Source organism: Notechis scutatus, chromosome 11 (genome assembly GCF_049901735.1).
Source record: "Notechis scutatus isolate UNSWTSFEM ecotype Mainland chromosome 11, rNotScu1.2, whole genome shotgun sequence".
Classification (NCBI taxonomy): domain Eukaryota; kingdom Metazoa; phylum Chordata; class Lepidosauria; order Squamata; family Elapidae; genus Notechis; species Notechis scutatus.
In genome coordinates, this window is record NC_142019.1 from 14,280,167 (window position 1) to 14,306,596 (window position 26,430).

The 26,430-nt window shown below is 43.4% G+C and overlaps 1 protein-coding gene across 1 annotated transcript; it reads right to left on the reverse strand.

Moving 5' to 3' along the window:
• Positions 1 to 714: 714 nt before the first annotated feature.
• Positions 715 to 25,681, reverse strand: CILP (cartilage intermediate layer protein). Its single transcript, XM_026673098.2, has 8 exons — positions 25,506 to 25,681; positions 16,852 to 16,935; positions 12,216 to 12,485; positions 11,066 to 11,251; positions 8,542 to 8,856; positions 7,128 to 7,236; positions 5,576 to 5,733; positions 715 to 3,229 (listed from the first exon to the last, which is right to left on the reverse strand). The coding sequence occupies exons 1-8, from the start codon at positions 25,567 to 25,569 to the stop codon at positions 915 to 917; spliced, it is 3,501 nt and encodes a 1,166-aa protein (XP_026528883.2). The 5' UTR covers positions 25,570 to 25,681; the 3' UTR covers positions 715 to 914.
• Positions 25,682 to 26,430: the final 749 nt, after the last annotated feature.

The following is a 26,430-nucleotide window of genomic DNA, read 5'->3' on the forward strand; positions in this document are numbered from 1 at the left end:
GCCAGTGATCCCCAACCTTTTTTATGCCGCGGCCCGGTACCGGCATCAGCTGGCGCTGCCATCTTTTGATGAAAAGTGCTTCCGGTGACCTCACGGAAGCACTTTCATCAAAAAAAGTGTGAGCTTTCCGGTGAAATGGCTTTCACCGGAAAAGCTCACATCAGCCGCCATTTTTGATGAAAAGTGCTTCGGTGAGCTTTCTACCCAGAAAAGCTCACTGGAAGCACTTTCATCAAAAATGCGGCGCAAACCAGCGGCCCGGTAGGACTTGTTCCGCGGACCGGTACCGGTCCGCGGACCGGTGGTTGGGGACCCCTGCCGTATGCTACACAACCATTGTAAATACATGCCGGTTGCCAAGTGCCCGAATTTTGCTCGCACAACTCTGGGGATGCTGCTACAGTCGTAATTCAAGGAGTTTTGTTGATGCCATTGTAACTTTGAATGGCCTCTAACAAATGGCTTGCAAGTTGAGAACTGCTTGCATCTTTCTGGCAGGAAGGACCAACTTCCATGCTACTTGGGAATTAATACAATGGAAGTCAACACACCTGGATGGGACCAGATGGGAAAACCTACCTGATGCATTATTGGCCCTTTGAAGATGCTTCTTGCATTTCTCTGAGGACCTCTGAAGGCCAAGGAAACACCATGAAGCACATGTAAAGCATCACATAAGCAGAACTTTCCCATACCCCTCAAGGATTATCTAGGTTTTTTTCTTTCTTCTTTTACCTGCTTGACTTTTTACTGTATTTTCTTCGGATGTATTTCTTATTACACGTGTAAAATCTTTGAATAAAAGTATTGGCAAGGATGTGTGGTATCACATGGGGTCGTCTCTAGTTCATGAATTAATAGGAGGGGCTGGGATTTTCCCAGAGCTGCCCATTGAGGAGCAAGGGTACCAAAGCTTATTGGACTTTTTGAGGGGCTCTAGCTACAGGACTTTCACTTCGTCGTCTTACTCCAGTTCTTTCTCTAGAAGGGCTTGCTGGAAACCTGCTGGGCACGTTCCTTAGGGACTGGAACACGTTTTCTCGTGTGTCTCTTTCGTGACAATTGAACGTTAACGCTATGCCCACGTTGTTCTTCATAATTCTTGAAGAGCTATCAGATGTCCCATCAAAACATCGTCCCAGAGCTATTTCTTTGGCTGTCCGAGGATCTTGATCTGTCACGGTATAGATCCCATAGTTGTGACCAAGCGGATCGAGAGGAGCCAACATCGTATATTGGCTGGAGTCATTGTTCACCGCCACCGGGAGGTGGTTTACCAGATAGTCGTGCAACATATTGTTCACGCTCTCCCTGTAACAGCTGCCCTGGGGGATAATCTTCACCAGCGTCCGATCAACGCGTTCTTGGTCATACAACATGCCACTGCACTTGAACTCTAGGCACGCCGTTGAAAGGTTAGGATGGCCCATAGCACGGATGCTCCTCACGTCTCTAATGCCATACAACTGGCCGACAGTCCGTGGATGGGTGCCCCCTGTGTTGCGAGATCTCACAATCAATTCCAGGGGCCCGTTGATCCTCACTTTAATGTAGCATGCCCTGAATTCCATTGGCTTGGGCCACCAAGCCAAGTAGTCTTCCGTCCAGTTCATAGGGTCATCCTCGTTAAAAGGAATGGTGTTGTAGTCATATTTGTCTCCTTCTACTCTGTAAAACCTGAAGTGAGCGGCGGAGGGGAGAGCAACTTCACATGCATGTAGCTTGTCATAAGGATATATGGGACCGTTGCTCTCTTCAGCAATGTTGGGAGTAGGCTTGGCCACGCTGATCCTGAAGGCCGTTTTCTTCACATTGGGATCCAGATGATCTGTTCTCCTGTACTTGAGCTTGTTGAGGTATGGTTGTGGCACTCCCACAGTAAAAGGGTTAAGCTGGGGGGAGGAGGCAACTGCTTCAAGTTCTTCTCCACCAAGACTAGCCATGACGTAGGCACTGTAGGCATCTGGATTTTGGTCATCACAGAAAGCTGGGACGCAAACGCCACTGGAGCCAGTGACGGCACTATCAAAGCGCCCCCAAGCTCTAGGGTTGGTAGCATATCCTGGGCTTGGTTCTAAGTTGATGACAGAAACAACCACACCTGCAACCTGTTCACTGGGCATGTATCTCTCGCTTCGGTAAGCACGTACCTTGATGTAGCACCGTCTGTTTTCAGGGACGTCCAAGTTGAACAGCCTCCTTTCTCGTATCTCCATGTTGCCCACCAGAAATGTCCTCTCCTCTCGCTTTCCGCGCCTGCTGTGGTCCAGTTCAAAATCCCCTTCTTCCTCCCACAAACCAGTTTGCGGATTCAGAGACCAAAGTTTCATCCCTTGCAGATGTTCCGACATTTTGATCTGAGCGGAGTCCAGGTGGACCTTCACTTGGCCCACGTTGAGCGATTCGGTGGCCATTTCGTCCGTGAAATCCATCGAAAACATGCCGTATGTCCTCAGAGGGAGCATGTCCCCTTCGGCATCTACAAAATTCAAGTCAGACTGTGCCGTGGTTGCGCCAGAGACATCTCTGGGGTCCAGGAAAGTCACACTGGCTTTCACTTTCCCTGCGTAGAGTTCTCCATTCAGTCGGTAAAATGTATTGGGTGGGATTTCAAGTTCAGCGATCGGATCTTCTCCCTCCATTTCTCCCAAGGAAATCATGTTGGTCTCCGTGGATTCCAGTGTGATCGGTGGCTTTTTCCTTAACATCCTGACCTCATGGAACACCGCCCCACCATTTCTGTTGAACGGTAACACTTTGGTGGTGTTTACAAACTTCTGCAGGCGATCCACAAAGGTGAGAACCAGTCTCTCGGTGTCTGGGGGCACTTGCACAGAAAAAGTGCCCTTGTAGCCCGTCATGCTGATCCTGTTGTTTCCCATATAGATGTGACCAAACCTCATGGGCTCTCCCGTATCAGATGCCACAGCTCTTCCTCGCACAGTGACTTTGACCTCAGTGCACTTCTGGCAGGCGCACTCCCTGGTGACCTTGATGGGAAGTGTGTAGCCGGCACATCTTATATCCCATGTTTCCATCTTGGAGACCCCACAGCAGTAAGTTATGGTGTCCTTGCACCAGAATCCTTCACGTAACGTTCCGGAGCATGTAGTAGGTGAACATCTACCAACGTCGTAGTAGAAAGAATTGGTTGAGTTCTGAAAGCAATCGTGGGGCAGTCGGATAAGATAACTCTCGGGCCCCGAGTCACAGGGTGCTTGGTTCTTTCCTGTTAAAATTAATTCCATAGGTTACTTATCAAGTTGTGGCTGTCTCACTGGTAAGAGTGGTCTTAAGGGACAACACTTAAAGGATGGAGATGGGCTGCCTTTTGATTGGTGGTAGGTTACTTTTGACAAAGATCACAATACGGAGCAGAGGGAACCCTGCAAATAGACAACTTCAATACATTGAGGGGACACTGGGACTTGTTCTAGATAAGTGAAAAGGGAATCTTGGGTTTTTCTAGACTTTTTTCTAGAAGGAAAAAAGGGGGTCTCTTGGGTTTCTCTAGACATTTTTCCTACGTAGAGAAAAGGGCGTGTGGATTTCTCTATATTTTTTTTCTAGATGGAGAAAAAGGACACCTTGGATTTTGCTAGACTTTTTTTTTCTGGATGGAGAAAAGGGGGCCTTGGATTTTCTAGACTTTTTTCTAGATAGGGAACGGGCATCTTGGGGATTTTTCCTAGACTTTTTCTGGATAGAGAAATATAGGGAAATGGGCTTCGTGTTTTTCTACTTTTTTTCTAGATGGAGAAAATGACATCTTGAATTTTTACCCCATTAAAAACAATGCTACACCCAGGTGGACGAGTGCAGAGACAGTTTCTTTATAATCCTGCCTCAAAAGAGCAAAAATCCTTCCATCCAACTTGATTTAGCCCTGGTTTGAGTTGTAAGAAAAAATCCTCACAAAAGTAGAAAACACAGGTAGCCTTCAAATGACGGCCACAGTTGAGCCCAACATTTCTGCTGCTAAGCATGACGGTTGTTAAAGTGAATTTTGCCCGATCTTAACGACCTTTCTTGCGCCACCGTTGTTAAGTGAATCACTGCAGTGGTTAAATTAGTGACACGGTTGTTAAGTGAGACTGGCTCCCCCATTGACTTGGCTTGTTAGGGCTCCAGGACACTGCAGCAGTCATAAATACAAGCCAGCTGCCAAGAGCCTGAATTTTGATCACACGACCATGGGGGATGCTGTGTCGGAAGTGTGAAAAACAATCATAAAATGGTCTGTAAAGGAAAATGTGTAACTCGAGGACTACCTGTATGCATTTTCTATGTTATGCATGTCACCTCATGTTCTGTTCATACTATATCTTAGCAAGAACTTTACTCCTATGGAATTCTAATCCTGTCTAAGGCATAGAAGTCAGCTGAGTGACCTTGGGTTGATCACTTCCAGCCTAAGAAGAAGCCAAAGGCAAACAAGATGCCTTTTTCTCTTTGTAGGAAAAAAACGTCTAGGGAAAAAATAAATCCAGGGTGCCCTTTTATCTAGAACAAGTCCCGGTGTCCCCTCAATGAATCAAGTTGCCCGTTTATAGGTTCCCTTCTTCTCCGTATTGTGATCTTTGTAAAACGTTACCTACCACCAATGCCAAGGCAGCCCATCCCTGCCCTTTAAGCCAGGGGTCTCCAACCTTAGCAACTTTAAGCCTGCTTAGAAACCTGCACGGTTTCTATTTTGTGCCTCTCATTCAAAGACTAACAGAATAACGGAGTTGGAAGGGACCTTGGAGGTCTTCTAGCCCAACCCTCTGGTCAGGCAGAAACTCCTGTACCATTTCAGATGTCTCTGGAGATTCTCAGTCCATCCAGGCCATGGTTGTCCCAAAGGTGCTTTTTTTTCAAGAGGCAACTGGATTTTCTGGTTTTTCTCTGAAGACGTTTCGCTTCTCATCCAAGGAGCTTCTTCAGCTCTGACTTCCATTCCCCACCATCCAGTCAGAGCTGAAGAAGCTTCTTGGATGAAAAGTGAAATGTCTTCAGAGAAAAACCAGAAAGTCCAGTTGCCTCTTGAAAAAGCACCTTTGGGACATACCATTTCAGACAAATGGTCATCTAATCTCTCCTTAAAGACTTCCAGTGTTGGAGCATTTACAATTTCTGGAGGCAAGCAGTTCCGCTGATTAACTGTTCTAACTGTCAGGAAATTTCTCCTTAGTTCTAGGTTGCTTCTCTCCTTGCTTAGTTTTCCATATATTGTTTCTTCTCTTGTCTTCTGGTGCTTTGGAAAATAGCTTGATCCCCTTTTCTTTATGGCAACCGTAATAATAATACCTACCACCATCACCACCTATCCCAGACCTGAGTATTTTACAGACCCCCCAAGACCACATCTGGCCCTTTGGCTCTTCTTGTCCAGACTGTGTGGATTGCTTTTATTTTCCCTCTCCCCCCTCCCAATTTATGCATTTACGTGCACGCCTGCCTAAATACCTTCACAGCTCTATTGGTTTGGCCCTCCACAACAGTGCCAGTTTCTCATTAGGCCACTCGGGGGAAATTAATTGCCCATCCCTGACCTATCCTAGGTCCATCTCAGGTCTTCCCCAAAACAGCTCACCTGTGAGAGAAAGGGTTGCACTTTTTGACTTGACCGAACCTGCTTCATTGCTGGTCTTGCAAAAATACCGTCCGGCTTGGTTCATCTTCAAATTCTTCAAAATCAAGTTGCTTTTATATTTATAGAGGGCCGGATCCAGCAGCGTATCGTTGTGGAACCTAGAATAAAGATCAGAGTGGCAACTCAGAAACATAACCAGCTTGTGTCTAAGTGTCTACAGTGGGAGTTTTTCAGACACCCCCCCAATTATTCTGATCTTAGAAAAATGGCTGTGAAAAACAGTTATCTCACCAGGCAAGTTGAGCTACAAAGTTAACTTAAGGCAAACCTGGTCAGCTTCACAAGGCTGGCCTTAACTGTAGCTACCAAGGAAGTAGGGCTAGTAGACTGGCGGTCGTCTCCATTTATTTATTTCATTTATTTAGTTTAGTTTGTCAAGCATGTATGAGAAAACAAGTATGAACATAACATATGAACATATAAGTATAAACAGGTATAAGTATATACATAATAAATGAGTACGAATCAATGGGAACAGTAGGACAAGGACGGTAGGCATGCTGGTGCGCTTATGCACGCCCCCTTACAGACCTCTTAGGAATGGAGTGAGGTCCATGGAAGACAGTTTGAGGTTAAAGTTTTGGGGGTTTGTTTAAGGATATAACAACAGAGTCAGGTAGTGAGTTCCAGGCATTGACCTCTCTGTTGCTGAAGTCATATTTTCTGCAATCGACTTTGGAGCTGTTTCCTTCAAGTTTATATCTACTGTTTTTCGTGTGTGTTATTGTGATTGAAACTGAACTAGTCATCCTCTGGTCTCTGCAACAAGGCATTGCAACAATATTGTAAATGCACATTCCTTCCAGATGTTGCTATCTAATGAAGTTATCGAAGAGGGACTTCCACAAAGAAGAAATCAACGTATTTTCCAAAGCCAGAAGGCAACACAAGAAGCAATGAGTGGAAACTCATTAAAGAGAGATCCAACCCGGAACTAAAGGAGAAATTTCCTGACAGTGTGAACCGTCAATCTGTGGAATGATTTGCCTTCAGGGGTTGTGGGTGCTCCATCACTGGAAGCTTTTATGAAAAACTGAACAGCCATTTGTCTGAAATGGTATAGGGTCTCCTGCTTAAGCAGGGGGCTAGAAGACCTCCAAGGTAGAAGAAGGGAGGAGCAGGAGGGGGAGGAGGAGGAAGAAATCCAGTAGAGATTGACATTCCATCTGGAAGCTAGTCTAGACTTGAAATACAACCCAGATGCATTTCCTGCTCCCCTCGACCTGTATGGGCTTCAGATCCCAGCATGAGAATGCTGGGAAAGTACCCTGGTTGATGTTCCTCACATGAAGACGTTGCTATTGTAGCTTTTCAAAATCAGGCATGTGTCACTTAACCACCTTGTGTCAGGGTTCCAGAGAAACCCAACTCCAATTAAGAACTCAAAGGAAATTCTTCTAGTTCTAATTGCGGTTGTAAATCAAGGATTATCTTTAATTTTGGAAGCAATCAGCCAAGGTTTTCCTACCGTAACCAAATTTTAGTGTCTTACCACAAATATTTGCCAGGTGGTGGATTTCCAGTGGCATGACAACAGAACGACATACTCTGACCTTCTCTTCTGGCTTTGTTTTCTGGATGCATCGTCATGTATGGTTTTTCTGAAAGAGGAAAAAAAGCGTTTGAACCCCCCACCAATTGGAAAGGGCAGTTTCGCTGCCCTCCACGTTTCATTCTGACTCATCCAGAAGAGCCTGTCGGATGGACGTAGGGCAAGGGTGCCCACAACCCCCTTACAAGAAAGATGGACTTCAGTGCCTAGAATTCCCTGCCCCGGTGGGATCATTGCTGAGAATTTGGGAGAGTCGAAGTCCACACCAAATCGGCATGGAATCCAGGCTGGGGAAGGTTGATTTGAAGGAAAGCAAATATACGTGTCCCGGGATAATGATGCGAGATCCAATTTGGGTCGGTCGCTGGAACTAGAGATCTCATCCTGGAGCTCATCGTTGTGGAATTTCTCTCTACTGCAGGGGTGTCAAAGCTCGATTTCATCGAGGGCCGCATCAAGGTTGTGTTTGACCTTGGGGGAGAAGGGCACGGCCAGCTTGACGTCACTCATGTCGGGGGCGCCAGAGAAAACGGGCTCCCGAGCTCCATTTCCAGCTGGGACAACCTCTTGCAACCCTCTGCCAGCATAAATGGAGCTCAGGAGGGCCCCACGCAACCCCTCATGTGCTCCGTTTTCACTGGCAGAGACACTGCAGGCCAGTCCTTTGCTGTTTCCAGGGTGGCCCTGTAGGCCGTATCCAGACCCCGGGCCTTGAGTTTGACAGCCCTGCTCTACTGGAGTACGTGCTTTGGGCTGTTTTGCGAGTCGTGTTCATGTGGGGCCTTCCTATTGGCTGATTGGGCTGTTGATGGCTGGCAATTGGCTGTCGTTGTGCTGCCAAGCCCTAAGTACTTGATAGGCTGGTGTTCAATCAACACTCCTGTTAAAGTTGATTTGATTCAATTGGCATCTGAATCTTGCTTCATAAAAAAGGAGGCAAACATACCTAAAAAATCCTTCCTCCTCTTATTTGCCCCGCAACGACATCAATCCTTTGAGAACGGGTTGGGACTGAAAGAGATCTTTGACAAATATGCTCTCTGCTATTAAAGTATAAAATAATTGAGTTGGAAGGGACCTTGGAGGTCTTCTAGTCCAGCCTCGTATTCAAGCAGAAGACCCTAGGACAACCAGTCTCTTTTTGAAAACCTCCAGTGATGAGCACCCACAACCCCTGGAGGAAAGCTGATTAATTGTTCTCGCTGTCAGTAAATTTCTCCTTAGTTCTAGGTTGGATCTCCCTTTCATAATCTTCCACCCGTTACTATTTTTCCTGTCCTCGGGTGTTTATAGCGGAACTGCAGGACTTGTGAAATCTATTCTGCCTCTGAATTGGAGCCCCATGATTCCTTACCTGCTCTTTTCAAGTAGATACGGACAGCCGAGTAATTTTCAGCACTCTCTGACAAAGTGATCACAGCAGTGGCGTACTTGGATTTTTTAATTTGCAGGGTGGTTTTTCCATCGGGGCACACGCCAGGAACCTCAAATGTCCCACTGTGGCCTGACTCTGTTAAGAACTTGGATGGCTTTGCTTGCAGATAGAGGCGGGCTCCAGCTGCCGGGGCGCCATCTTGGAGAGCAATGGTGCCATGGAGTACATGTTCTTGGCAGAAACATGCACTGCAGTCGGCATTCACCCAACCCCTGGAGCACGTCATGTTGCAAACTGAAAGGAGTAAGAAAAGCATGAGTTACTCCAGATGATGATGATGATGATGGTTGTCTCTTTCTCTCTAAAATCAGCCAGATGAGGAGGAAGAGGGAACAAACCAGTTATTTTTCACCCATGGATCTCCTGGATGAGCGTTTTTTAAACCTCACAAAAATGCGAAAAAGATCTCAAGAACGCAGGAAGCATAACCAGCACTGAGTTGCCTTCAGAAAGATCCAGAGAGCCACAAGTTCTCCATCATCTCCAGATGAATTGTTTCTCAACCTCATCCACTTTGAGATGTGTGGACTTCAACTCCCAGAATTGAGGCTGGAGGATTCTGGGATTTGAAGTCCACCCATCTTAAAATGGCTGAGGTTGAGAAGCACTGGTTTAGCTAATTTAACTGAAGCAAGAGATACCCCTAATGTGAACCATGCAGCAAAGAAACAGAGGAAGAACTTTTGTTCAAAAGCTTGACATTACTGCTTTTGGGAAAATACCAAATACATTTCAAAGGCAGTGTCTCCTGTGGTGCCCATCTGAATCGCCCAAAAGCAATGAAGACATCATGTCCTCCCATGACAGAAGATTATTATTAAATTAGGCTGCAGTTTAGGAATTCAAAAAAGTCCCTGACCTTTCTCCTCTTAGGCATCCCGTTTAAGATCACCCAGGAGAGGAGAAAAGGATGGTGACTCCTAATCATAGCTGTAGATTGTAGGACAGTGGTGGCGAACCTTTTTGACATTTGAGTGTCAAAACGGGAGCGCACGCATCTGGAAACCAAAAGAGCAGCTTCCCGGTATGTGAAAGCAGAAGTGCCGGAAACCAGAAGCTTAGCTTCCCAATGCGCGCATGCACACGGGCCACCTAGTCTTCCGGTTTCTAATGCACATGCACATGCAAAGACCAGCTGGCTGGTGTGCATGCATGCATCAGAACCCGGAAGAGCAACGGGTGATGGCTGGCATGCCCAGAAAGATGGCTTTGCATGCCACTTCCGGCATGTGTGGCATAGGTTTGCCATCACGGTTCTAGGGCAATCCAGATGACCGCAAGGTGGCAACAAGCTGTAATCTTTTGTACCTCTTTGCTGCCATCTTGTGTTTGCAGCTAGATTTGCTCATTCTACATGGACCTTTCGGCAGGGGCTGATAAACACTCATGGTACAAGCACAGCTGGGGCAACCTCTTTTCCGCTGGGTCTCCAAGATGTTGCCTTCATCTTATCTGCAGCCCCTGAGCAAGGCAGGCGTAAGTCCTCTTTCACTCGCGTAGTCAAAGCTGCTCTCCCCTTTTTCCTACAGCAGCCCTCCTCCCCCTTTAGATGCCCTGGCTCCAGGCACATTGCTAAACTTAGTTTCACAGCAGTGGTGGGCTGCTGCCTGTTGGGCAAACTGGTAGTTCAAAAGATCAGCTGGCCCCACCCACCCTCCCCCGCACTATCCGGTAATTGCGCTGTTGTGGTTCACCGGCAGCCTGTGCAGATGGCAGTGGAATCAGACTGGGGAAGAACGGGGACCAGTCCAGGAGTCTGGAGAGGACTCGGACGAGGGTCTTGCGTCCGATGGAGGGATGGGGCCAGGGCCATCTGAGAGTGGTGTGATGACTCCAGAGCCTTCGGAGTCTGGCAGCAGCGAGGCAGAGGATCCAGGGGAGCCTGTTCCCAGTGCACATGTGTGCAGAGCTGCTAGAAGGCAAGAGCAGCTGAAACAAAAGGGGCGACTCAGGAGTAAGGCTGGGAGGTGATTGCCCCTCCCCTAAGGTATAAAGGAGGTGCAAAGGTAGAGAAACCTTTGCAGGAAGCAACGCTCTGTTCGGATTAAACCGTGGACTTTGGATTTTGGTTGGTTTTTTTTTCCCCCAGTTCATTTGATACTTCAGTTGTTGGCAGCAATTCAAAGGAGATAAAGGTGGGTGCTCATCTCGAGGGACTGTTTGGGACTCATTACGGGCTGGGGATGAACATAATTCCCAGCGTTGAAATAAAACGAGTTATTTTGACTAAGCATGTGCTTAATTATGGTCTCAGGAAGCCTTGGTCAGAACACTCCCCCCTCGCTGTTCTACTTACCGTTGCTGACTTGGAAGGCAAGCAGCTAAAGCTTCTAAATGCTCCATTTTCAGTGTTGTGCGCAAGTGCCTTAGGCGCGAAACACACGCTCACCGAACCGGTTGCAGCCCACCACTGTTTCACAGTCATCAAGTTCTTAGAAAATACCTTTGCAAGGGGGTCCCAGACAAACTCTCTCTTCCTTGCGGATGTCCTTGCAGCGCGGATCCATGAAGGTATCTGCAAGGCATGTCTTTCTCCGAGTCTGCACCCCGGCTTGGCCACATTGTCCAGAACAGGAGCTCCATGTGGACCATGATGACCAGACCAATTTGGAATTGCCAGCCAGGGACCCTGGGGGGGAGAGACACAGCCGGCAGCCATCTTAGGAGGTTGAGCAAGATGAGTCCAAGGAGACTCGAAAAGAAAGGCTTACAAGTATATGACCTTCTCTCCTTGTGGAGTGAAGCATCTGGGGGTGGCTTGAGAAGCAGCTTCACTGCTCCACCACATTGAAAAGCAAAGGGTATAAGGAGGAGCTGATTCACTCCAGTCAAGATTCCAAAATTGCTTGTCCCGGGTAGCTGCAATCTATAGTGGGAAACTCTTTCAGTGGGACACTGACATTTACATCTGTTGGTTTTGTCTATGTGCCCTTCCCAGAGAGGAGAGGAGAGGAGAGAGAATAGACTAATGAAGAATAGAGTAGAATTGGAATTGGAATTTAGAATAGAATAGAATAGAAGAATAGAATAGAGAATAGAATAGAATAGAATAGAATAGAATAGAATAGAATAGAATAGAGGAATGGAATGGAATGGAATAGAATAGAATAGAATAGAATAGAATAGAATAGAATGAGGAATGGAATGGAATGGAATGGAATAGAATAGAATAGAATAGAATAGAAAATATGGAATGGAATGGAATAGTATTCTCTATGTGAAGAACAGAACAGAACAGAACAGAACAGAACAGAACAGAACAGAATAGAATAGAATAGAATAGAATAGAATAGAAAGAAAAGAAAATATGGAACAGAATAGAATACTTATGGCCATTGCAGTTTTCCGGGGTCACGTGATCCCCTTTTGCGACCTGATGAGCAAAGTCAATGGGGAAGCCAGATTCACTTAACAACCAGGCGACTTAACTTATCAACTTCAGCGATTCCCTTAACAACAGTGGCAAGAAAGGTCGTAAAATGGGGCGAAACTCACTTCACCGATGTCTCACTCTGCAGTGGAAACGTTGGGCTCAAATTGTGGTCGTTAAGATGATTTATTTGCACCCTGAAAAAATTAAAGGCAGCTCTTACCCGGCGGACAGAGAAAACGCACTGCGTAATTGAAGCACGTTTGCCCTGGGGGCTGCTCCTTATTCAGGCACCAGAATCCCTCGTGGACACTGGAGTGGACCACCTGGCCCGAACTGGTGGCGGGGACCCAGTCAGTGGTCCGGGCTTCAATCCGGATGGGACTTGGACACACCCTGTTTCGGTAATAGAAGCGAATGGCATCTAAGCGCTCATAGTCACCGTTCCCTCCGGGGTGATCAATGTTGAACCAGCTGGTCCATGTTTCTTGGTCTGAAGAAAAAAGAGAGGAAGACACACTGCAAATTGTGAGGCTGCAGAAAGGGGAAATTGTCATAAGATACTACATAATACTTTTGTCAGCTTTGGAAGCCATATTGGGACCAGATGCTCCCACACTCCACATTTGAGCCTGGGAAAGTGGGATGGGGGGAATGTCTTGGAGTATGTGTAGTTAGACATAATGGCATTCTTTTTCTAATTCAAGGTCATGTTATTTCTGCACCTAAGTGAGGGGAAGTCTCAAGTTGGGACAGATGGTGATTGGGGCACGTGATGTGATAATGGGTGCAGGGGATGGATTGGTAGTTTTTACTTATTGCAAGGAAGCCCAGAACTTTCAGATTTGGGATTCCCCATATGTGCCAGTTTACTATCCAATTAAAACAGAACTTTTGAGAAAATGGTCTGTCTCGGAGTTATTGGCTGGAGTGGAGGTTTTCTGGAACGCTGATAACTTTATTGTCACTGTACATATTTGCACAGTATACCCTTCTTCTTCTTCTTTTTCTTCAGCGTTTGTCTCGCGCTCTGGCGAGGTCCGCTAATGTCCTTGAGTACTGCTTCCACGCCTCTCTGTCTGCCACGTATGTCGGGTCTGCCTTCGCGATCTCTAGATCGGCCTTGATCGTGTCCATCCAGCGTTGCTTAGGTCTACCACGCGGTCTCGCTCCTCCGACAATCACCTTCATCGCAGATTTGATGATGGATTCTTCCTTGGCGCGACTCACATGGCCGAACCATCATAGCCGGGACTGCCTCATGACCGTGGGGATGGGCACGACGTTGAACCGTCTGCGCACTTCTTCATTCCTGACGCGATCGAGTAGGGTGAGGCCTACCGACCATCGGAGCATTCGCATCTCCATTGTCTGGAGTCTGCTTTCGACTTCTTTGGTCGTCGGCCAGCACTCTGCGCCGTATATGGCCACGGGCGCACCACAGAGTTATAGATTTTCGCCTTCAGGCGCATCGGCATCTTCTTGTCACAGAGGACGCCTGTGACGGACTTCCATTTGCCCCACGCTGCGTTGATCCTGGCTGCCACCTCAGTTTGTAGTAGGCCTTCTTCCCCAAGAGTAGTTCCCAGGTACTTGAAGGTGGAGGCGCGCGGTAGCTCCTGCCCGTTCACGTGGATGGAGCCTGTCGTTTCGTTGTCAGTGGTCAGGTATTTGCACAGTATACCCATACAACGAAATTCACATAACACCCAGAGACCAGGCCCAACACGCACAAACACACACACACGACAATCCCCAGACACCCTCCCACCCGCCAAAATTCCCCACCCCTTACAAGCATCCACACAACAGATCAAGTAATACTGTCCAACAGCTCTCTGATAGTGGCCCTTAAGTTCATTGTAAGTGCAATTATAGCTCTTGCATAAAAAATGTTCAGAAAACTTGTGGTCCGAGTTTTCATTGTTCTGTATCTTCTGCCAGAAGGCAACAGTACGCAAAGATTATGAGCAGGATGGGAAGAGTCTCTGAGAAAGTTGTGCAACTTCCTCAAATAGCGAGATGCGAAGATGTTATCCAAGGCTGGTAGCTGGAGCCCAATGATATTCTGGGCAGTTTTAATGATTCCCTTAGAGCTTTTTTGTCCACTACAGAGCTGTTCCCATACCATGCAAGAATGCCGTACGTCAGGATACTCTCAATGGTGCTGCGGTAGTAGAACAGAAGTAGATGCTGAGATAGATTTATCTTCCTGATGTCAACTCATAAAACAGTTTGTATTCACGTTTCATAGTTGACAACAGAAAGAGTGGGGGGGGGAGTTTCAAAGAGCAGGCAACAGTGTGGAATCGAAAGTACATTCCATTCATATTTTCTTCAAAGACTGATTAGACGGCTGAAGCTTCTGCCGTGAAAAAAAATCTAATTGGAGAGCATGATTGATGACTCTTGGCTATGGACATTTTTCATTGGATGATACACCCAGAGGGTTGCGGGGGGGAAAGCAGGATCAAGGGTGACAGTGAATTACATGTCTCAGAGTTCGCTATGCCCAGGTTAGTGCCAGAAGTGTAGAATGTTAACTTCAAATAAATCGTCTTTAGTTTGAGGAATGTGGCTCAAGGCTCATGATTTAATTGGAGTAACTGCCGGAATCCAGACACCTGAGCATTCTCCGGAAGTACAGCCTCTTCTTGGGCCTTCTTCACAAGCATGTTAGCATTCATAGTCCATGAATGGTCATCCTTACCATTATAGCAAGAAAAATCCAGTTCCAAGCTGGGAATAAAAGGGAGGCTTGCTTTTTGCCAAGTCAAACATTTTATTGAGTTGTAAAATAAAATAAGATACAACATACACAGGTAAATAGGAATGCAGTGGGGGGGAAAGGGTGGGAGGAAAGAAATGAGGAAGGGTTGGGAAAAAGAAAAAGAAACATTGACTTCCAACTCTCTCTGTTGCAATAAAATAAGGCAAAATCACAACATTTTGCTTTTTCATAATAACATGAACAAGCCATTTCTATAAGGATCTATCAATCTAATCGGTAAAACCCAAAATCAAAGTTCCAATATTTTCCACTTCAAGCACAAAGTTCGGAAATGGTCTCCATGTGGAAACAAAGTACTTATATTATTATCTTTAACCAAAATAGCCAATTTTGCCATTTCAGCCAACTCCCAGCAGCTTCTGCAGCCATTCATCCACGGTACGAATCAAAGTGTCCTTCCACTTTTGTGCATATAATAATGATGCTGCTGTCAACATATATAGTATCAAAGTTCCATTTTTTTTCTCCAAGTCTTTTTCCATTAGATCCAAAAGGAAAGTTTCATCTTTTTCTATATTATTTTCAGAATTTTCTATATTAAAATATGAATCATGTTTCAAACTATCCTCATTTTCAGAATTTTCTGTATTAAAATATGAATCATGTTTTTTTTTCTTTATCACATATCCACCATAAAGGATAGAATAGAATAGAATAACAGAGCTGGAAGGGACCTTGGAGGTCTTCTAGTCCAACCCCCTGCTTAAGCAGGGGACCCTATAGCAAATGACTGTCCAGTTTCTTCTTAAAAAGTTCCAGTGATGGCCCACAACTTCTGAAGGCAAACTGTTCCACCGATTAATTGTTCTGTCAGGAAATTTCTCCTTAGTTCTAGGTTGCTTCTCTCTTTGATTAGCTTCCACCCGTTGCTTCTAAAGTCCCTTCTTTACTTTTACGCTTCCAACATTCATTTGACATGCCTTTATACATCTTAGATAGCTTATCAGGTATTAAATGCCAGTGATACATCATCTTATAAAAAATTCTTTTAAATTATGCAGGTCCAGTTCCAAGCCAGGAATAAAAAGGCTACTTAAGAAAGATGCTTTTTTCAGGAGGCAACTGGAATTCCTTTGTTTTTTTTCTTTGAAGACGTTTTGCTTCCTCATCCAAGAAGCTTCTTCAGCTCTGACAGGATAGTGGAGAATGGAAGGATTTCTATTCCTTGCAGACAGCTGGCCATTTGCATCCTTTTAGAGGGTCCTTGAAACACTTGGAGGTTTTTCTGTGTCCTCAGGATCAACTGAGTGGTGCTCCTCATTCCTATAGTCTGCAATTTTTACTCTGGAAATCAATTCCTACTCCCACACCATTCAAAGGTTGTTCATCCCAAATTGCATAGCTAAAAGTCTGTAGAGGTTCTCAGTCCTCCAGGTCATGGTTGTCCCGGAGGGTTTTTTTCAGGAGGCAATTGGACTTTCTTTGTTTTTTCTTTGAAGATGTTTCACTTCTCATCCAAGAAGCTTCTTCAGCTCCGACTGGGTGGTGGGGAATGGAAGGATTTGCAAAATTTCTGGAAATCCGTTCATACTCCCAACACCATTCTAAGGGTGATATCCTTCCATTCTCCACTATGGATGGAGTCAGGAGAAGCTTATCTTCTGTCCACAGCGTTTTGCAGTTAGGATAGCCTGTATATTTCACTCAGGATGGGGATTAAGGCTGCGCATAGCTTCCAAAGATATCTATTATTTTAAACACTTTGTGTTTGCAGCAATCAATCTAACATTAATCTTCAGCATAAATTGCTTGGTAAAATTGAGATTCCCTTTTGGGATTTACAATGTCAGGAAATGTCTGGTTTATAAACTGAACAGAGATGTTGACAACTACTGTAGACTTGGTTTTAGCTTTTAGCATAAGGAAACAATATGTTTCTTGGGGTGTTAGCCAGAATGAATTAAGCTTTAGCAAGGATTAATCTGTTTTCCATTATCAAAGTGCATAGAGACAGACTGACAGGATCTTTCATAAACTGAGCCGTCTTAATTTGTTTAAAACATAATAGCAAGTATATGGCATCTTAATTTTCTTAAAACAGAACTGCACGAAGTGGAAAATGACTTACTGTCTGAATTGTGTTTGGTCAAAAGGCTGTAGGGTTTTTGTCCATTGGCAATCCAGCTCACTGATTGTTTTAAAATCCGTTCACCTTAGGGAGGGGAAAAACAGAAACAAAAAATATATGCTGTAAAATGAAAAAAGAATAGGCTGTTTTTAAAATCTGGCTTTCCCCCAAAATTCTGGGGCCAAGAAATTAGGGTGAGTCCAATGTGTAGGCTGAAAAAGATTTATCTTTCAGGACTAGCTCCTTGCCAAAACTATGGTCACAAGCCACGGTCATCCCCATCTTCAAAAAGGGAGACCCCAGCCTAGTTGAAAATTACAGACCAATCTCTTTATGCTGCGTCACCTGTAAAGTCATGGAATCAGTTATTAACCAATCCATTATCCTCCACTTAGAGACAAACAACCTACTCTCTAATAAACAATTTGGTTTCAGAAAAAAACTATTGTGTAATCTGCAACTCGTACACTGAAAAAACACATGGACTACACAACTCGATCAGGGCAAAGCAATAGACGCAATCTACATAGACTTCTGTAAAGCCTTTGATTCAGTGGTACATGACAAACTACTCCTAAAACTAAAATCTTACGGTATCTCTGGACACCTGCATTACTGGATAGAAGCATTCCTATCAAACAGACAACAAATGGTCAAAATTGGGAGCGTCCTATCAAATTCTGTACCTGTCAACAGTGGTGTCCCCCAAGGCAGTGTTCTAGGACCAACTCTCTTCATACTCTACATAAATGACCTCTGTGATCATATTAAGAGCAACTGCGTTCTCTTCACTGACAATGTAAAGCTATTCAACACCACAAACAATACTGCTACCCTTCAAAAAGACCTTGACTATGTATCAGAATGGTCAAACAAATGGCAACTTCAAATCTCAACAAATAAATGCTCTGTCCTACATATTGGCAAAAAAAATCAGAAAATAAAATACAGGCTGAATAGTCAAGACCTTGTTGATGATCAAAACTCTATCAAGGATCTTGGAGTACTCCTCTCAAATGACCTAAGTGCTAGAGCCCACTGTAACTACATAGCCAAAAAGGCATTAAGAGTTGTTAACCTAATCTTACATAGCTTTTTCTCTGGTAATATTACACTACTAACTAGAGCATACAAAACATTTGCTAGACCGATACTCAAATACAGCTCATCAGTCTGGAACCCACATTACATATCTGATATTAACACAGTTGAGAAAGTCCAGAAATATTCCACAAGAAGAGTTCTCCACTCCTCTACTCGTTGCAGAATACCTTATGCTACCAGACTTGAAATTCTAGACCTAGAAAACCTAGAACTACTCCGCCTTCGGTCTGATCTAAGTATAGTATATAAAATCATACATTGCAATGTCCTACCTGTCAATGAATACTTCAGCTTCAACCATAACAACACAAGAGCAAACAATAGATACAAACTCAAGGTTAATCGCACCAAACCTGATTGCAGGAAATGCCACTTCAGCAACATTGAGTGGTCAATGTCTGGAATACTCTACCTGACTCTGTGGTTTTTTCCCTAAACCCCAAAAACTTTTACCTTAGACTGTCTACTATTGACCTCATCCCTTTCCTAAGAGGTCTGTAGGGGGTGTGCATAAGCGCACCAACATGCCTATCGTCCCTGTCCTATTGTTTCTTTTATTTTTCTTATATGTATACATGTATTCATAACTATGTTTTTACTTATACCTATTATCTTGTAAGCAATTGACAAACCAAATAAAATAAATAAATAAAATAAATGTCACTTGCTGTTCATTTTGGCACACTGAATATTTTTTAATCAGTGGTATTGTTTCTAGAGTTGCTTTAATTATGGTTTTATTTTTTAGTTTTCTGGCTTTCTGTGTTACTTTAAAAACACTAACTCAGTATATTCTGAATTGTGAAAATGAGATGGTGGGATATAAATTGCTTAAATAAACCAACTAGCCTTAAACAGTGAAAATTTTAAAGAAGAAATTGGATAACCATTTGTCTGAAGTGGTGTAGGGTTTCCTGCCTAAGCAGAGGGTTGGATTAGAAGACTTCCAAGGTCCCTTCCAACTCTGTTCCAACTCTATTCTAGTTAACAAAAATACATCAGATCCACTGCAATTGTTCCTAAAAACAGCTAGAAATGGCTCTCGTACCAGAGTACCACCGAAATACTAAGTAAGGTTTTTAAACAATAGATGTACCATAAAGACATGGATTTGGAAGGTGGAATTATTCGAATTAATCAGAAACAAGGGATTTGGGTATAATTTGTTTAGATTGGGTCCACCTTGGATTTGATACTGCCTTGAGGTTCATTGTCTTCAAAGTGATACAGGTAGTCCTTGACTTATGACCACAATTGAGCCCCAAATTTCTGTTGCTAAGCGAGACAGCTGTTAAGTGAGTTTTGCCCTGTTTTATGATCTTTCCTGCCACCAGTGTTAAGTGAACCCCAGATTCGCCATTCACTTTGCTTGTCAGGAGGTTGCAAAAGGGGATCATGTGACCCTGGGATACTGCGACTGTCGTAAGTATGAACCAGTTGCCAAGCACGTGAATTTTGATCATGTGACCATGGGGATGGCTGCAACAGTCATAACTGTGAAAATTGGTTCTAAGTCTCATTTTTCATTGTCATTGTGCTGGTTAGACAGTATATACTGAAGTTTAGGAATGAGAGCTGCCCCCTTAAGGGAATGCTTCATGGGAAATGTAGTTAATGCCTCTTGGGAGATGTAGTTCATGTCACGTGGTCACATCTGTAATCCTGATTGGTCAGTGACTTGATTTCTGGTTGGGCTGGAGTGTTCTTTTGCCATAACCCTATGGGATGAAGGTAACCATCTTTCTACACTATTGAGGCAAAGATTGGATGTTAGATGAATCTCAACATAAATGTGAGTTGTACTTTGAGGATGCCTAATAAATCCAATAAATTAACTTTGCATGGAAGCCTTTGTAGTGTTTAACTGCTGTCCCACAGGAGTTTGGGGACATGAAAGTGAAAAGGTGGCTACCTTCATCCCATAGCGTTATGGCAAAAGAACATTCCAGCTTGATGCTGGGGTCCATGTAAGAATGCCCCAAAACTCCCCCAGCCCAACCAGAGATCAAGTCAGTGACCAATCAGGATTACAGATGTGACCACTTGACATGAACTACATCTCCCAAGAGGCATTAACTACATTTCCCATGAAGCATTCCCTTAAGGGGGCAGCTCTCATTCCTAAACGAAGTATATACTGTCTAACCAGCACAGCCGTCGTAACTTTGCAGGTCACCAAATGAACTTTGGTAAGTGGAGCACTACCTGTACTGTTGGTGAAAAAAGTCAGAACAAGGGCTTGATGAAGCTTGATTTCATTTGTGCCCAAATGAAAGGAACATGCATGATTCCCTAATTTTTTTTTCTCTTCTGTCAGATTTTTAAAAAATCAATTTGGTGCTGAAAATTTTTGTTGAACTGTTCGCATGTAATTCTTGACTTAGTTCGCCTAGTGACCATCCGAAAGGACAGCAGTACTGAGAAAATTGACTTATGACTGGTCCTCGCTCTTATGACCGTTACAACCTCCTAGCGGTCACGTGATGAAAATTTCGGGTGCTTTGCGACTGGCGTGTATTTCCCAGGGTTATGTGTTTGCTGTTTGCGACAGCCAACTCTCAAGTAAATGGGGGACGCTAGACTTGTCCACCGATTGTGTGAGTCACTTAAGAACGATGGGGAGGGAGTCATAAAATGGAGTACAACTCACTTAACAATCACCTCCTTTAGCTTCGGAAATTCTTGCCACAAAGAAGGTAAAATTATTCTCCAACGCACCAGAGGGCAAGAAAAGAAATAATGGTTGGAAACTGGTCAAAGAGAGAAGCAAGGTGGAATTAAGGAGAAACTTTCTAACAGTGAGGACAATGAACCAGTGGAACAGCTGGCCTCCAGAAGTTGTTGGCACTCCATGACTGGAGGTTTTGAAGAAGAGACTGGACAGCCAGTTGTCTGAAATGGTATAGGTTCTCCTGCTTGAGCAGGGGGCTGGACTAGAAGACCTCCAAGGTCCCTTCCAGCTCCTATTTTATTCTATATTTCTATTCAATTTCTATTCTATTATTTCTGTTCCATTCTATCCTCTATATTTTATTCTATTCTATATTTCTGTTCTATTTCTATTCTATTTCTATTCTATTTTATGTTTCTATTCTATTCTATTATTTCTATTCTGTTATATTCTATTTTCTATATTCTATTCTATTTTCTATTCTATTCTATTCTATTATTTCTGTTATATTCTATTTTCTATATTCTATTCTATTTTCTATTCTATTCTATTCTATTCTATTCTATTCTATTCTATTCTATTCTATTCTATTCTATTTCTGTTCTATTTCTATTCTATATTATAATTTTATTCTATTCTATATTTCTGTTCTATTTCTGTTCTATTTCTCTTCTATTCCATTTCCATTTCCATTTCTATTCCTGTTCTATCCCTGAGTAGCAACACCAGGCCATGTAATGTCACCCCATGTTAGCTGCTTTCTATCACAGCTAATAACAGACTCAGCAACAGTACAGTAGCAGGGGAAGGTTTTATGACAAGAGAAACGAAAGAGATAAAACCTAAAGGGTGCAGCGAAGAGGTTAAGATCACCCTAACCCTAAACCTGCTTGTTCTCTCCAAGAATGGTTCCTGGATTTGAAACACTGGTCAACCATTTGACCTGGATGGTACAAGCTCTCTTGCCTTGAGTAGGGGGTTGGACTGGAAGATCTCTGAGGTCCCTCCCAGCCCTCTTATTCTATGTTCTACAACAACAACAACAACAACAACAACAACAACAACAACAACAATAAACCTAGCTAAAACATATAGTAAGTTAGATAGTTTAAAAATGCCTTGGAAAAGAAACTTTCTCAGTCTATTAGTCCTCATTTTAAGGCACCTATAACGCCTCCCTGATGGTAACAGATCAAAATATGAATGTCCAGGATGAGAACGGTCTGTGGAGATTTTTTGTGCTCTAGAGAGGAGTCTGGTCTTCGCAATCTCTTCCAGAGAAGAAAGAGAGCAACCGATGATTTTTCATGCTGTGTTTATAACGCTCTGGAGCATCTTCTTATCCACTGCAGAGCATCCAGCATACCACACCTGTTTCCTTATTGACAAGAACAAGTATTTATACATCTCATAAAGTGATCGCCTTTGAAGTGTCTTTGGCTCCAAGCCAGCAGGATCTGTAGGTGGGTTGAAACTCTGCAAGATAGCGGGCACAGCATCACAATAGAAGCGTCTCATGTTTTATATGTGCAGGTGGGCTTCAGTTGCAGCACCATAATAGAATCACAGAGTTGGAAGAGACCTTGAAGGTCTTCTAGTCCAACCCCCTCCTCAGGCAGGAGACCCTATACCATGTCAGACAAAAAGGCTGTCCAATCTCTCCTTAAAACCCTCCAGTGATGAAGCATCCATAACATCTAGTGGCAAGCAGTTCCACTGATTAATTGTTCTCACTGTCAGGAAATTTCTCCTTTAGTTCTAAGTTGCTTCTCTCCTTGATTAGTTTCCATCTATTACTTCTTGTAATGATCTATATCCTGCATATATTTTGACCAATCCATGCAGTTATCCATATAGTGATAATATTCAAATATATTATCCCAAAGGTGCTTTTCAAGAGGCAACTGGACTTCCTGGTTTTTCTTTGAAGACGTTTCGCTTCTCTTGAGAGCTGCAGAAGCTTCTTGGATGAGAAGCAAAACGTCTTCAGAGAAAAGCCAGAAAGTCCAGTTGCCTCTTGAAAAAAAAGCACCTTTGGGACAACCATGACCTGGATGACCAAGAATCTCCACAGACATTCAGATATATTCATACAGCTTTCTTGGCAGCCTAAGGGAAAGGGCTTGGCATCCCTTTTATTCTGGAAAGAACTCCGTTGAAAACTTTTTTCCATCATTGAGGCTAAAAAAAAGGCATTTTATAAAACCAGAGTTCACCCTAAAACATTGACCAGAAGTTTTACAGTCCAGGCTGTTTATCTCATTTACTCCAAATAGATAGGAGGGTTTTTGCTCCAGTAGCTCAGATGTGAGTTAGAGGCTCTTCTGAGAGTTTGGATTTTGGAAGCACTGGGCAGGAACAGATCCAGGTGAAAATCCCACAGCCATAAACAAAACACTTGGATTAATCTTTATGGGAAAATGTCATGCCTCTGGCATCTAAGACACAAAGCCACAGTCACAAAAGAAGTAACTCCACGGGTCAGTTTCAAGCTCTCTCTTTTCCTAAACCCTGCAAATGTTTGAGAAGATACCCTGTTTCCCCAAAAATATGACCTACCTTGAAACTAAGTCCTAGCTTGATTTTTTACATGCGTGCCCAATATAAGCCCAACTCCCCAAAATAAGCCCTAATTAAGATTCCACCCATCCAGAGTGGATGGGTAAAAATTAAGCTAGGGTGGGGATGGAGTGGAGCTGCCCTACTACTTACCTTTGGACAGTTGTAGCCTCGCACACCTGACACCTGCCTTGCTGACCCATTTCTTCTGCAGCCAGCAAGGCTGGTAAGGTTTTCCTGAAGGCCTCTGGAACTTATAAGAAAGCTCTGGATGGATCCTGCGGAGGCCTTCAGGAAAGACTTGCTGGCCACAGAAGAAGTTCCTGAAGGCCTCTGACAGCGAAAAGGAGACTGGGGGCGACGCACACAAGTGAGGTTAGTTAGTGGATGACACCCCCGAAAATAAGACCTGGTGCCTTTTTTGGTGGCAAAATAAAAAAATAAGATGGGGTCTTATTTTGGGGGAAACATGGTAGGTGTCAGCCAGTAATTATAATAATGATGTAATCATGACTTGTTATTAATTAAAATAATAATCAACTGAACCTATTCAAAGCAGAAAGATAAGCAGTTTGATACAGACTGGGATAATACAGTTACGATGAGCATATTTTCTTGGAAGAAATAAAGAACTTGGGGAAAAAGGAGGAAATTTGAAACAGGTTCATAAGACTAAACAAAAAATGTTTATGTTTATAACTTTGCTTTACAAAGGGCAATTCGGGAGCAAAACCTGGAAACATTTGACAAAACTCAGTATTCAAATAAAATCATCTAAAATCAAACAGCAGATGTAAATTTACTTTAAAAAGACAATTCAGTGTCCCTATTTTTCACATAAATGTGAAAGACCAGGCATTAAATTGTACTATTTGTATGGCAAAAGTTCAACGAACAAAATAAAAGAGAAAAGTCCTTTTCACTAAAGAGACGTAGATTATATTCAAACAACATGTTTAATTAAATTAATAAAAATATGACATGAACTCCAGATATTAAACTTGGTTAGCTTTCCTTATGGGTGGTCTTAATAACATAAAAATGAAAAGATGGAAAAAATATGTTTCCAGATTATTTATATTGAAGAACACATTGAAGGACTGGGTTAATTTTATACTAATATAATATTAATAATTCACAGATTTTTTTCCCTTTCCTTTCTTTTTGGAGGCTTTATTTATCCATTTTATTCATGGTGCCATAATCTATACTAAAAGATATAGAAACATATTGGCTTCTCTTTTGGTGACTTAATATATCGTGTGAACCCAGCATTTCTGGCTTATATGTGGTTTGTTGTGAATCAGAAAATAAATTAAACGTACTGTTTGGGGGAAAAAAAGTTATATTCTCAATGTTACCAAACCATGAAAAATCAGTGCAATAGCCACTCAGGAATGTGGGTTTAAAAGTTAATCTGAGAAATCATATGTTGGGTTTGCATGTAACGCTAGAGAACCCTATAAGAAGTTGGGTTGAACATATTCAGGGGTGGGATTCGAATTTTTTAACAACCGGTTCTGTGGGTGTGGCTTAGGTGGTGGGCGTGGCTTGGTGGTCATGTTATTGGCTGGGTGTGGCCAACTCAACATCACTCACATTGAGGCACACATCTCCTTGCCTGGCCTCTCAAGACTGTGGGGATGCTGCAACAGTCATAAGGGTGAAAAACGGTCATAAGTCACTTTTTTCAGTGCCATTCTAACTTTGAATGGTCCCTCCACACAAGCAAAGTACCAGCAAAGGAGGGGGAAAAAACTCCAGAGACGTTCCTGAGACAGGAAGTCTAGTCCTGCCAAGAATGTAATAAGGGTCAACGGAGAGGCAGTTTCTGTAAGCAACACCAGAATGTTTCCTTCCTGCCTTCCTTACAGGATTAGGCCAGTAATTTTTTCTAACAACTGGTTCTCCGAACTGCTTAGAAGGTTAACAACCGGTTCTAGCGAATAGGTGCGAACTGGTAGAATCCCACCCCTGAACATATTGTAGGAAATTCTCTTGGCATATTTGTACTTCAGTTTGAGTTGAAATATAATTCTTCCCCTTTAAACATGGCTCAGATAACAGAATAACAGAGTCAGAAGGGACCTTGGAGGTCTTCTAGCCCAACCCCCTGCTCAGGCAGGAAACCCTATAGCATTTCACTCTAATGGTTGTACTCCAACCATCAAAACCTCCAACGTTAGAGCACTCACAATGGTTCTAACTATCAGGAAATTTCTCCTTAGTTCTAGGTTGGTTGATTCTGTGTCACAAGGAGAAGTGCTGTATGTAGCAACCCTGCCATTTTTGAACGCCTGAGAAGGTCAGCCACGCTCACCGGAAATGCAGGCAACTGCAAGAAGGAGGAAGGAAGGCAGGAGCTGTCTCTGTAGTTCAATCATCCTTTAACTCCAGAACAGGATTCTCAGATGCTAATTTCCAAGCAGGTCAAAAATGCATTTTGATCATCACACACTCTGGTTTTAAAGTCTCCTTGGGCTTCCAAATGAAAGAACAACCTGGGGAGAAAAAAAATCAAACCACACTTATATCAGTATGAACTCAATCTGGATGGATTTTGTCCCCACCTTCCTCTGACCACTGCTTGGGAGCAGGCAAATTGAACAATCTTATCGTGACCAGAGAAACTTCTCCCTGGGTATCTCAACTGAAAATGGTACCAACTCTAACGTTAGAAAATTAGTTGTCCAGCCCTGCTCTAACTTTTGGGAACAATTTCCCCAAATCCTCTTGGCATTAACTGCTTAAAGATAACAAGAAAGAAGCTTGCAGAAGATATATAGTCCTTTGTCCTGAGGCAAGCTCAATAGTTATGAATACATGAAATGGATAGAATAAAAGGGAATATTAGGACAGGGACCATAGACACGTTGCTGTGCGTATGCATGCCCCCTACAGACCTCTGAGGTAGTCTGAGGTTAAAGTTTTTGGGGTTTGGGGAAGAAACCACGGAGTCAGGTAGTGCATTCCAGTCATTGACCACTCTGTTGCTGAAGTCGTATTTCTTGCAATCAAGTTTGGTGCGGTTTACCCTGAGTTTGCAACTATTGTGTGCTCGTATATTGTTGTGGTTGAAGCTGAAGTAATCATTGACGGGTAGGACATTGCAATAGATAATGTTATGTACTACACTTAAAATTAGAATAGTTAAAATTATTAATTAACAGTTAAAATTAAAATAGTTGTTCTCCATGAGCTCTGATCTTCTGTCACACAATAAAAGGTAAACACGGGCAAAAATG

Coding starts and splice junctions, on each gene's coding strand:
- CILP (XM_026673098.2), bottom strand. CDS start 25,569: ATGATTGAACTACAGAGACAGCTCCTGCCTTCCTTCCTCCTTCTTGCA. Junction 5,734..7,127: donor CCACCTGGCAAATATTTGTG/GTAAGACACTAA, acceptor TCTTTATTCTAG/GTTCCACAACGATACGCTGC. Junction 3,230..5,575: donor TGCAACCCTTTCTCTCACAG/GTGAGCTGTTTT, acceptor TAATTTTAACAG/GAAAGAACCAAGCACCCTGT.